The 13,515-nt window shown below is 34.0% G+C and overlaps 1 protein-coding gene across 21 annotated transcripts in view; it reads left to right on the top strand.

Annotated features, from left to right (window-relative positions):
* LOC125680398 (phosphorylase b kinase regulatory subunit alpha, liver isoform-like) overlaps nucleotides 1-13,515 on the top strand; it is a 63,087-nt gene that overhangs the window by 31,602 nt on the left and 17,970 nt on the right. For 11 of the 21 annotated variants that reach the window (XM_056155628.1, XM_056155622.1, XM_056155627.1 and 8 more), the window contains 5 exons: nucleotides 4,124-4,171; nucleotides 11,703-11,753; nucleotides 12,103-12,361; nucleotides 13,104-13,179; nucleotides 13,279-13,356. In XM_056155628.1, the coding sequence (XP_056011603.1) occupies nucleotides 4,124-4,171; nucleotides 11,703-11,753; nucleotides 12,103-12,361; nucleotides 13,104-13,179; nucleotides 13,279-13,356 (512 nt within the window). The remainder of the gene's footprint in view (nucleotides 1-4,123; nucleotides 4,172-11,702; nucleotides 11,754-12,102; nucleotides 12,362-13,103; nucleotides 13,180-13,278; nucleotides 13,357-13,515) is intronic. The other 10 variants (XM_056155635.1, XM_056155636.1, XM_056155637.1 and 7 more) reach the window with 3 other exon arrangements.

The following is a 13,515-nucleotide window of genomic DNA, read 5'->3' as shown; positions in this document are numbered from 1 at the left end:
CTGTGTCGGGCAATTTTAGCAAGGCGTAAATTATAAAGAAAACAAGCCAAACTGTCTAATTGAAGCGATTACCTGTACCCTGTCAACACCTCCCTCCAATTAGGTGGTGTGTGATGATAAGTCCGTTAGATAGCACATGCCGATCGAGACATTGTATTGTCAATTTTCGCACATTAGATCTTTATTGCGTGTAGTGTTCAATTTTGTAAATAAATCTGTAGCATATTATTTTATAGTCTTGATCAATACCCTAATAGTATTAATAAATTAAACATCATGCTGTAATGATAAATTTTTTAACTGCTACACATATCAGTTGCACTTATTCGTAAATTGATATTGGCTTATTCAAATCTAAAGAGTGTAGATTATACTTCTAGATTCTGGATTTTATACTGTTGATTGGCGTGAAATATACATGTATGTTCATGCACATGTATATGTATTATGTAGTATAAGGTTTTAACGTTTAAAATGTCACGCATGTAGAATTAATGTACCTGTGTACGATTGATTCTTGTTACGATGTTGTAGAGCTTTATTGCTTTCGATTTTTTAAACTCTGGGTAGAAGTGAGAAAATTACCATTTTAAGGAAAATGACAATTAAATTCTTTATGTACCTGTAATGTTAGTTTCAACCGAGTTTTGTTCCGTTATTATCACATCATGAAAATAATAGGTGGGCGTGACTAGATCAAATCAGTAGTAGGTCTTGATATTACGAGCTTAAATGATTTTGTTCCTCCGATATTGTCTTGGATAATTATAGAATAAGAAATATAAACTCTGACAGATTGAATTTTGGTTAAAGAATGTTGTCAACTGACATGATAATCCCGAAATTCTTATATCAACTTTGGAGGATGAATATTGTTTTAACAGACCGCCGAACCCGTGAATCGTGACAGATGGAAATTACCGGCCTCTTTAAGAAGTGAAAGTGTGATGAAATGTTTTGAAGTGTAAATGATTATTTTAGTTACTAATGATTTATTTACTTATAGTTACATAAAGTGCTTCATTATTTGTTTTAGTGCATACGGTACACAGTTTTGCATATTTATTTGTAGGGATCATATGTATGTACAATGTAAGCACAGGCAAATACACTGAACACGTACATTAAATTTTAGTGCTTTGAAATACATGTACCGTGTAAATGTTAACATTATCATAATTTATTTACTAATGCAAATGGTGAAATCCAATGATAGAATGTGTTTAATTCACTATGCATCAATAAAGTAGGCACATATTGGTTACTTATGTAAAGATAGAAAATATGCGATTCAGTTATCCGGACGCTTCATTTATCCGGACGATTTTGCTGGGAACCAAAGTGTCCGGATTAACGAGGCTCCACTGTATAGGAAAAAGCTTTAAAAATCTTCTTCTCAAGAACCATTGGGCCAAAGAAGTTGACATTTAAATGAAAGCTTTCTGACATGGTGTAGATTCAAGTTTGCAAAGGGTAGTTTGGGCCATAATAGGGACTAAGGTTTTACATGCAAATATATATGGAAAGTCTTCAGATATGGGCCAAGGTGACTGGTGAGCAATGTGGCCCATGGGCCTCTTGTTGAACTTGGTGCATTTTGAGGAAATCTAAATTTTTAAGCTAAGACCCTTTATTGATATGAAAGTTTGTCACAGCCTCATGATGGCTGATACTACCTGAAGCAAAGTTATACAAATTATAGCACAAGAAAAACACCGTATGTAAGCATTTCACGGGCGTATTATGTACCGTTTGCGGTGCTCTTGTTAGATAATGACTTGATAGAGTTTTTACTATCATTTATAAACTTACAAATTATGAATTAAATGTAGTGCACTGTGTATTCATGAATTGTGATTAGGTTTTCTTGTATTGATTTACTGAAAAAGCCTACAAAAGGTACAAAAAGACATATAATAAGAGTTAATATACATGTATATTGGTTCGATATTTCATTATCGAATTTATACTGTGTTATAGAATTGTAAACCATAGATTGCACCTTCGAAAAAATTAGAAAGTAGCATGCATAAAATTTCTTATCTTGTTTTTTTTTAGTCTTAATTTTACCAGAAATATATTTGGCATGAACTACAAGTTCTAACCAAATAATAGCATATTTCAAGAAAATATGAAGTAAATGTTTTTGCTACTTGAAGCTGCTGCAAAATAACTCCTTATAACAGAACGTCGTACGATGCATGCTTGTTTTCTGTAGTAACTCTACAGCTTTAAAGGGACTGATTCACGATTTTCCCCAAAATTTTATTTTTCACTTTTAATGATCCAAATCTACTATCTAACATGTTTAAAAGGTTTCACATAACAATTAAGGTGATACATTATCACAGAAGCTCATTTTAAAAGAGTTCATTATTTGTTTGTAAACAAAGATTGCGGTATGTTATTGTTTACGAAATTTTCAAAAGAAATGGATATCGATTTAAGTTGATTATATCTTTCACATTTCAAGCATTCTTTGTGTAAAATGTGTTATCTAAAAGTTAAATTTTGTGACTATGCAGAATTAAGATGCTATATATTACAAATTCCATATTTCACCAGTTTGTTTGTATACATAAAAAGACTCGAGTCTTTGTTTACATAACACAGATTTAAGTCTAGAATATAGCTTTTATTCTTGCATTCAGAAGGTCAACATTTTGGTTGTCAATATCAAATGAGTTATACTTTTAATGTTTAACATCAAAAATAAAAAATATTTTGTTCAAAAATCGTGAACCAGTCCCTTTAACTGTTGTCCATGTAAGATTAATATAAATTGTATTTCCTGTCATCTTCCAAATGAGTACTTGTATTTACGATAAACATAATACATGGTGTAAAAAAACTCAGGAAACTGAAGAGGCAGAGTCTTAGTGCTTTTAAGACTTGGAAGGATTGAATGTCTTTAGTACAAAATTTGAGTGATGAATTTATGCTATCATTAAAGAATGTTAAAAGTGATGATATGTGTAATAGTGTATAATTGTTTACCAATTTTTAAAAACTGTTTGTACAAACTGATATTCAGAATTTGGGTCTGAAATAATCAAAAAAGACGTTCTCAAAAACCACTATTTCTTGAGAACAGCTGGAGATTTCACAGATAAATGTTGGTCTGTAGTATAAGTATTGATAAATCACTCATTTTCACACAGGTGTTTATTGTTTTAAAAGCATGGAATTAAATCCCACATGTATAGGAGAGAAACAATGATTGTCAAGATCAACTACTTGCTGTAATCATGAAATTCACCATCTGAACTCCTTCCTGTACGAGAGAATTCGATTATCATATAAACCGACTAATCTCAGTCTGTAACCTCGAAATCAGCGCCTCAACTCCTTCATGTAAGAGAGAAAGTCAATTATTATATCATCCGACTACTCGCTCTAACCACGAAATCAGCACCTCAACTCCTTCCTGTACGAGAGAATTCAATTATCATATAAACCGACTAATCTCAGTCTGTAACCTCGAAATCAGCACCTCAACTCCTTCCTGTACGAGAGAATTCGATTATCATATAAACCGACTAATCTCAGTCTGTAACCACGAAATCAGCACCTCAACTCCTTCATGTAAGAGAGAAAGTCAATTATCATATAATCCGACTACTCGCTCTAACCACGATTACTCTCTCTAACCACGAAATCAGCACTTCAACTCCTTTATGTACAAGAAAAAGTCAACTATCATGTAATTTGACTAATCTCTGTAACCACGAAATTACTACTTATCTTCTTTCATGTATGAGAGAAAGTCAAGTATCATAATCCAACCATTCTTTCTAGCCATGAAATCAGCACCACAACTCCTTCATGTATGAGAGAAAGTCATTTATCACAATCTGACTACTCTCAGTTACCACAAAAATCACCACCCCAACTCCTTCATGTACAAGAAAATAATCAGACTATTGCTAACTATGAAATTATCACCCCATGAACAAAGTCAATTTTCTCAAACCAGAAGAATTGAACCCCAGATGAAAGTAAGTGATTTACGATACTGTGTAACTATTCTAGTGTCTGTACTGTATAGAATGATCAGTCATCTGTTCAGGATTTTTAATTTTGTGTTACTGGTATATTAATTGTCCAATGTTTCCTTGTTGAGCTTTACAAGAGTCCCTGAAGAGATTAGAAAGAGGAATGACTATCCCAGGTAGGCTGAGGCTAGCTTTCAATTATGCATCATGTCAGCCAACCATACTCGTTTTAGTCTTCTAGTAGGCGGAGCATCGCTCTGCACATGATGCATTGTGTTCATTAACTCCTCACTGTTTTGTTTTTAACGGACATTGTGTTTTTCCTGTGACTTAATATTTTACCTTACATTGGCTGGGTGCATAAAGAGATAGTGATGTTCACTTCCTTTCTCATTCGCCTGTTTAATGTTTTAGCTGTTGTACGTGGTGTAGGAAATAACCCATATTAATGATTATCATTCACTTTTAAACAAGACCCAAGATTTTCTTTTTCGTATGAATCTGTAATGTATTTGAGAAAGTTTTGAATGCTGATGTATTCTCGTCTTCACAAAGGCGATAAATGTTTCTGAACAGAGCTTGACCGCACGACTGTCTGGTGAAGATGGTTTATATCCGTATGCAATACTGCCAACAGAAATGGTGTAAATTGAATTTCTTTTCTAAACTGTGCGCTCTGTGTCACCGGTGAATCAGAATGGATGCTATAAATAGTTTAATTCTAGGAATCACACAATGCAGACCACATCTTCTCAAGAGCACCTTTAATTCCATTATAAATCTTAATAATCTTACTGATGAAATCACCCAAAAGGCTCAAGTCTCGCTCTAAACTTTGAGTTTGTTTTAGTATGTGTGTTGTATATTACTCGGAATCGATTACCTTTTGCATGAAATACTGCTTTCATATCTTGGCTATATATCTACATGTATTTATAATCATACCAATAATGGATTTATTGGTTTAGAATTTTATAATATACTTACAGGGACATGTGACATACATATTTAGCTCACATGAGCTGAAACATCAAGTGAGGTATTCTGAGCACTTTTTGGCCAGTGTCTGTCTGTCTGTCTGTAAACTTTTAACATTTTGATCCATTCCTTCTCCAGAACCTCAGAGTTAATTTCAGTCAAACTTGCCACAAAGCATGTTTGGGTAAAGAGGATTCAAGTTTGATCAAATTAACTGCCATGCCCTTTTTAGCTCTTCTGAGCCGAAGGCTCAAAGAGCTAATGCTATGGCCATTTGTGCGGTGTGAGTAAACTTTTTAGAAAAAGGGCTATAACTCAAGAACCCCTTGGCCAATTTTTTTCAAATTTGTTACAGGGTATCATTGGCCCAAGGGCTTTCATACATACTAAATAGAGGGATGTGACCCTTTAACAAGGGGAGATAATCAGGAAAATACAAACAAAAGTAGTGGTTGCTAAAAAATCTTCTTCTCAAGAACCACTGGGCAGATTATCACCAAACTTACACATAAGGATGAGGATATGTTGTAGATTAAAAATTGTTCAAGTCATTACCCTGGGGCAAAGGATGTGGTCTCAAGGTCACTTCAAAGTTGACCTAAATTTATATTTCCTTAAATCTTTGATATTTTAGTCATTATAAGGACTAGGATCATCAAATTTTGACAGTTGATGCATCTTAGGACCTTGTGTCAAGTTGTCTCAAAAATAGGTCACGGTGACCTACTTTTTGAATTTTGCAGGTATTTATTTTAAAATTAATTTTGATGCATATCTTGGACACTTTGAAGCCTATGATCATCAAAACTTGTCAGTTGGTGGATCATGGGACCTTGAAATGCGTCAACTGAAAAATAGGTCACCGTGACCTACTTTCTGAATTTTATGGCTTATCATTTATAGATATATTTTAAGTTGTTATTTCAAATACCAAGAGGTTTAGAATCATCAAATCTTGTAAGTTGATGCATCTTGAGGCCTTGAAACATATTTATAAAAAAGTAGGTCACAGTGACCTACTTTTTGAATTTTGCAGATATTCAAATTTCACATTTTCAATTTTAGATGCATATTTTGGGCACTGTAAAACCTAGGATCATCAAACTTTGTCAGTTGATGCGTCTTCAGTCTTCGGTTTGTGTCGACCAAAAAGTAGGTCACCGTGACCTACTTTTGGTATTTGACAGCTAAATTACTATATTTCAGACACTATTTGACCTACAATCATCAAACTTTGTCAGTTGATGCATCTTGAGTCTTCGGAGTGTATCGACCAAAAAGTAGGTCACTGTGACCTACTTTTGGCATTTGACAGTTATATTTATATATTTCAGTCACTAATTGACCTACAATCATCAAACTTTGACAGTTGATGCATCTTGAGTCTACGGAGTGTGTCGACCAAAAAGTAGGTCACCTTGACCTACTTTTGGAATTTGACGGCTATATTTATATATTTCAGATACTATTTGACCTACAGTCATCAAACTTTGTCAGTTGATGCGTCTTGCATGTTCAAAGGGTGTCGACGAAAAAGTAGGTCACCTTGACCTACTTTTGGAATTTGACGGCTATATTTATATATTTCAGATACTATTTGACCTACAGTCATCAAACTTTATGAGTTGATGGGTCTTGCATGTTCGGAGTTCGCTGACCAAAAAGTAGGTCACCATGACCTACGATTGGAATTTGACAGCTATATTTCAATATTCTTCAGATACTAATTGGCTTAAAATCATCAAACTTTGTCAGTTGATTTTTCTTGGGTTCTCAAAATGTGTAAACCAAAAAGTAGGTCACATTGACCTACTTAGGATTTAACTAAAGATTTAGAATACTAAGAAGCTAAGAATAGAAATGGTGGGGTTGTACAATTTATCAGAAGAGCGATTCTAGGCCCTTGGGCCTCTTGTTGAAGTGTAAGATAATCAAGAATTAGTAAAAAAATTTGTGGCATCTTTTAAAAATCTTCTCAAGAATCACTTGGTCAATTTCAATCAAACTCAGCATAAATCATCCTTGGATGAAGGGGTTCAAGTTTGTTCAAATGAAGAGCCATGTTCCCTCCAAAGGGGAGATGATCAAGAAAAGGCAAAAACAGGATGGGGTCATTTAAAAATCTTCTTAAGAACCACTAGGCCAGAAAAGTTTAAATTTATGTGCATGCTTTCTGACATAGTATAGATTCAAATTAGTTCAAATCATGGCCCTGATGGTAGGGTGCAACCACAATAGGGAACAAAGTTTTCCATGGTGATATATAGGAGAGATCATTCAAAAAATTTCTTAAGAACAACAGGACCATGATTAAATATATTATCATGCAAGCATTCCTGGTAGTGCAGATTCAAGTTCAAATTGTGGTCCCTGGGGGTAGGGCGAGGCAACAATAGGGGATCAAAATTTTACTTAGGAATATATAGGAAATATCTCTAAAAATCTTACAACAGGGCCATGAATACTCATATTAATATACAATCATCCCCAGTTGGAAATTTGAAATTTGTTCAAATCATGCCCCAGGGGTAGGTTGGGGCAACAATAGGGGATCAAAGTTATATAAGGGGATATATTGGATAAATCTTTAAAAATCTTCAACTCAAGAATAACAAGGTGGTGATTACTCATAGTAATATGCAAGCATTCCCTGGTACAGATTCATATTGTGGCCCCCTCGGGTACGGCAAGGCCACATTAAGAGATCAAAGTTTTACATAGGAACATGTAGGAAAATTCTTCTTTTCAGTAACAACATGCAGGGCCATGAATACTATTATTTGTATGCAATCATCCCCAGGTAGTGCAGATTGAAGTATGTTCAAGGGTAGGTGGGGCCACAATAGGGGATAAATTTTTATATGGGAATTTATAAGGAAACATCTTTGAAAATTTCATACCATGATTTTTTATCTTGTGACATTGTATCATGGTTATATTGTGATCCTATGAGGCTAGGTTGGTGCCACAATATGGGGTCAAAGTTTCTCATGGGAGTAAAGATTGCAAAAAATCTTTTCAAAATCAAAATATCTGACCAACAGCAGGGCCAAGATGACTCATGTGAGTGATGTTGCCCATGGACCTCTTGTTAAAAAAATACTTTTAATCGTAAATTAATGACATCAGACAGAATGCCTGTATTGATAATTATTTCCAATCAGACATCCTAATTAGCAGATTGCATGGATGAAAATTATATTTATAGTTTATTTTTAGAGTTTCAAAAATTTATTTGGCATAGCTTCCAGAATTCTAAAATTCTCAGGCTTACCTTTGCAGTTCTTTCAACCACAAAATTTTTAACTCGCTCAATGGCATTGAATATATTTGACGTCTTGCTGTTCAAATTTTAATATCATTTTCATTTTTATATTAGTGGTATGTTAAAAATGTTGTAGGTTATAGAGAACTTCATTTTCTTTTCTGATACAGTTATGATACAGAGTTATTTTGTTTTGAAGTGAGTAGTGTTAGTTTGAAACTAATAGCAGCAGTGTATGTGAATGCACCACACATGAAGAATTTACTAAAAATGTTATTTAATATTTTCTCCAGTTGTCTGCATGATTATAGTGACATTTACAGCATAATTAATGTTATTGAAATATGATATGATGCCAGTTAGTGTATCATTAATGATAATGTGTTATTATTGGGTTATTACAAAACGAGTTCCAAAATTTTGATTGGTGTTCAACAATGTGAAAAATAATCCTCAGTGTTTCAACTTTTTACTTGCCCTATGTTTCAATAACTAGTGAATATGATTTAGTCACCCTAAGAAATGAAAGTGGTAACATTATGTGAAAAGTGGCAATGATTGGTACTTGATTAATTAGTATACATGTACAAGTGCAGTATCTCGAATATGGGTTTAAAATGCGGTAATCTTGAATACCCCGCTTATGTCGAAGAGTCTTTAAGGTCCCAATATATTTATTCACTCAAAACCCGATCACTGGTACAGGAGGTACAAACAAATATATACATAAACTATATATCCCAAGTCATAATTTCTGGGAAGTGCAGACAACATTCTGGTCTGCTAAATACACTGGTCTTTACTTCCAACATTCAGGACTCAAGCTGTTCATTAACCCCACCCTGTGTGAGGTACATATGCCTCAAGCTGTTCATTAACCCCACCCTGTGTGAGGTACATATGCCTCAAGCTGTTCATTAACCCCACCCTGTGTGAGGTACATATGCCTCAAGCTGTTCATTAACCCCACCCTGTGTGACATACATATGTTGCGGTATGACAGCTTTGGTGTTTAATACAGTCTCCGGCCATAAAATGAATAAATCACAGCCAGTTATAAATTGCAGATACACGCTATATTATTAACATGCTTTATAGACAAGTGCCAAGATTTTCAAAATAAATTTAGATTCATACAATCAAGAAGACACGATCATAATACATTTGATAATTAAGAAAACCTTCGGAGAAAAGAACTTTGTACAGAGGAATTACGCAGATCTGCATCACATGGTTCTTTGGTGACAGAAATATTTAGGGATCGTATAAATATTGTGTCCATTAAGCTAGATAAGACATCGTACTCAATAAACAATTTCTTGATCTCGTCTTTTTCATTACTTGCCTGATAGCTAGGTTATAGCTGTATCTTATTCAAGCTTGGAAGTCAATATTGTAAGCATGGCAACTGTGCAGTCATAAAAAAATAATGATATCCTTTATTTATACAGTGAAATGTTTTATAGATAGCAAAAACAATTTTTCTTTGAATTTATTTACCACTTGAAATTAATTATTACTTGAATATAAATAAAAAGCATAGGAATTTGTTACTCATAGTGCAAGTGTAATGCATCAGTTGTGCATATATAAACAAAGGGGAATTATATAGTCACTGAGATGGAATCAGAAGACAAGAACCCCTGGATATCCGAAGTTTTGTAGAACACCCCCAAACTTCGAGATACAGATATTTAACTATACTTTATGTTAGTGATTTAATGGTGATACAGCACTGTAGTGTTTTATGGACCATTATTGGTACTGCCCACATGTACTGTCAAAATGGATGAATATTAGTGCACTGAGACTTGTAAGTATAATGGAACAAACTTTCCATAGAGCTAATGTCATACTCCCAACAGGTGTACTGGGTACTTGGCATTTTTTTTTTATGGACAGCAGTTTTTGTTTTAGAGTTTCTGAGACTGTAACATATGGGTGATAGGTGTATAATTGATATATATATATATATACAAAACAAACTTAACTCCCTAATCCTAACAAGTGCTCTGCTAATGGGAACAATATCCCCTTAAAACACCCCAGATTTCTAAAAGTCCTCTCCAATGTCAGACTGCACTTTGACTTTTAATTCAACAAAAATTAAGATTTATAAAAAAAAATATTGGGTACCAAATTAAATAGTCTTTCACACAAGGAACTTTCGAATTTTCTTCCATTGACATTGACCTCTTATATTTCAAAACGGAAGATTTTTATGGAAGGCACCATTTCCTGAACGTTTGAAAATTCAATGAGAAATGTAGCAAGTATATAGTACACAGATAATTTTTTAAATCCTTCCTGGTGACATTGATCTTTCTTGAAAAACAACAGAAACCTAGATATCTATGTGTGAAAGTGTAGCTAAGAATGTTAATTAAAGTTCATTTAGAACAGAGAAAGTGTAGCTAAGAATGTTAATTAAAGGTCATGTAGAACAGAGAAAATGTAGCTAAGAATGTTAATTAAAGGTCATGTAGAACAGAGAAAGTGTAGCTAAGAATGTTAATTAAAGGTCATTTAGAACAGAGAAAGTGTAGCTAAGAATGTTAATTAAAGGTCATTTAGAACAGTGAAAATGTAACTAAGAATGTTAATTAAAAAAGGTCATGTAGAACAGAGAAAGTGTAGCTAAGAATGTTAATTAAAGGTCATGTAGAACAGAGAAATGGTAGCTAAGAATGTTAATTAAAGGTCATGTAGAACAGAGAAAATGTAACTAAGAATGTTAATTAAAGGTCATGTAGAACAGAGAAAGTGTAGCTAAGAATGTTAAGTCAAGGTCATGTAGAACAGAGAAAGTGTAGCTAAGAATGTTAATTACAGGTCATGTAGAACAGAGAAAATGTAACTAAGAATGTTAATTAAAGGTCATTTAGAACAGAGAAAGTGTAGCTAAGAATGTTAAGTAAAGGTCATGTAAAACAGAGAAAATGTAGCTAAGAATGTTAATTAAAGGTCATTTAGAACAGAGAAAGTGTAGCTAGAGAAAGTGTAGCTAAGAATGTTGAGTCAAGGTCATTTAGAAAAGAGAAAGTGTAACTAAGAATGTTAACAAATACCTCATTTTGGGCAGGCCCCACAAGTATTATTAGTCACTATAGGAGAGCTCAAGTCTCATGCCTGTTTGTTTAAACTTGGAAAACTTTTACCTGCTGTCCATGGATGCCAATTTTTTCCCATAAACTATTATTACTCTATGTTGACTTACAACACAAGTTCTGTTATTTATTAACAATGGTATTACTATTTATGTACATATATATCTCGCTATCCTCATATGCTTTTCCTTATAAATCAAGTTCCGTTTACTTCTAAGGGATGAAGATGAATATATCATAGAATGTTATACATTGGATTCTGTCTCTGTTGAGAATGTTCTGGCCGTTCAGAGTTCCAATCTTGCTTCATATTTATGCATTTTGACTTTTGACACTTGCTTTTGCATGCCTTGATAGACGGCGGATCGAGCCAATCCAGTGGCAGCCCCACCTCCCCAGGAGCTCTGGGTATGTGCAAAATTCTGTCTAAAAGGTTACAGAAATTTTATTAGTTTGTATTTCTCATATAATCAGCTATAAACTTGTGGTGAGGAATATCACATGATAACAAAACACATATTAATGTATTGCTGCATTATCTATAGTACTAGTTTTTTTTTAAAAATTAAACAATGTCAGTCTTAAGGCAGTTAGTTATGGATGAAGAATGTTCTAGAAATTGAAAATTGTTGTATGAATGTATCACATTAAGCGTGACTAAATAATTGAAAAAAAATTGGTGTATTCCCCTTGCTGAAACATTATTGATAGATCTCTCCATTTCAGATGTTAATTGAAATGAGGTTAATTTTTGCAGACATTGAATACCCACGGGAATACCCCATGCCACAACATCCGAGTTCCCCTAGCCTGCATCTGAAGGGAAGCCTGCACCCTCTCCACTACAGCCACCAGGCCCCCTGCTCCTCCCCGCAACTCTCCCACTTCTTCCACCAGGGAGGCCTTCCCCCTGGGAAACAAGAAAGCATTAGTATTAATGAGCTTGTGGAACAGCTCAGTAACACTGAGGTGTTGCACGAACAGGCAGACATTATTCACTATCTGTATCTCCACAGGTAAAGGCATATTCCTGATGAATATTTTTTTGTGGTTGATAGCAGGTATGTTAGTTCAATGAGTATATCACTATGTTAAGTGAAGTCACATACATGCACTATCGTTTATTGAAACTACGCCGTATTGAAAATCAGAGGGCATATTGTTTTTGTCTTGTCTGTTTCAATGGTGAGTGATAGGACCCTTATATTCCATTTGTGGCAAGACCTTTTTTCTATTCCAAAGTTTTTGACCTTGTGACCTTGACCTTAGAGTTTGACTTACTTTTAAGAAAAATTAACCAAGGCAGTATTTCCTGAACTATTTGAAGTAGGGCTTTGGTATTTTGTGTGAAGATTCCCCATGGCAAGACCTTTCATTTGAGACCATGAATTTGACCTTTGAATTTGAACCAAATTTCAAACCTTTAACCAAAACTTAACTTTTGAATTGTGAGTGATAGGGTTTTCATGTTTTAAATATGTGACAAGGCCTTTCTTTGGTACTAAAGGTTTTTTTTATTATTATTGTTTCTTTATTGGGGCATAGTGTTTCACAAACATATGTTGTTTGCTAATTGTAAATGTGAGCTAGCCAATTTTAGATGCACCCATTCTGGGTGAGGGCAAAAGGACCTCAAATAAATTGAGAGCAAAAATGTTCTGTTTTTAATGTGATATCATTTCAATGATAAAGGTGTCTTTCTGAATTATAGAAGAAATAAATTTCAAGTGCATGTAGATATTAATTTTAATTTTTCAGAGGTCCAGATTGGGAGATCAAGATTGATGGTAGGAAATGTTGTATCAACGAATTATTAGTGGAGCTGTATGAGAAGGTAAGGAATAATGTATTTATTATGAAATTCTTCATGTCATCAATTCAAGCATGAATATGATTCTGAGGATTTAGAATCTACCTATTGCTCATGTCATAGGCTGGCCATTGGAAGCACTGGGGTTTGGTGAGACATACAGCTGGCCTGTTGAAGAAGCGGGTAGAAGAACTGGCTCTGGTAGGTTCTTAGTGGGTTTTTTAAAAATATTTGTTGGATATAAACAATTCAAATTTCTTACTGTTCAAAATTATTTCATATTTAATAGGATAAAATTCATATTACATTTTAGCTCATCTGAGCTTAGAAATTTGTGTGATTTTCTAATTGAAGTCCATC

This window comes from Ostrea edulis, chromosome 2 (genome assembly GCF_947568905.1).
Source record: "Ostrea edulis chromosome 2, xbOstEdul1.1, whole genome shotgun sequence".
NCBI lineage: Eukaryota > Metazoa > Mollusca > Bivalvia > Ostreida > Ostreidae > Ostrea > Ostrea edulis.
Note: the sequence above shows the minus strand (reverse complement) of the source record. Positions and strands in the feature narration are given on the sequence as shown.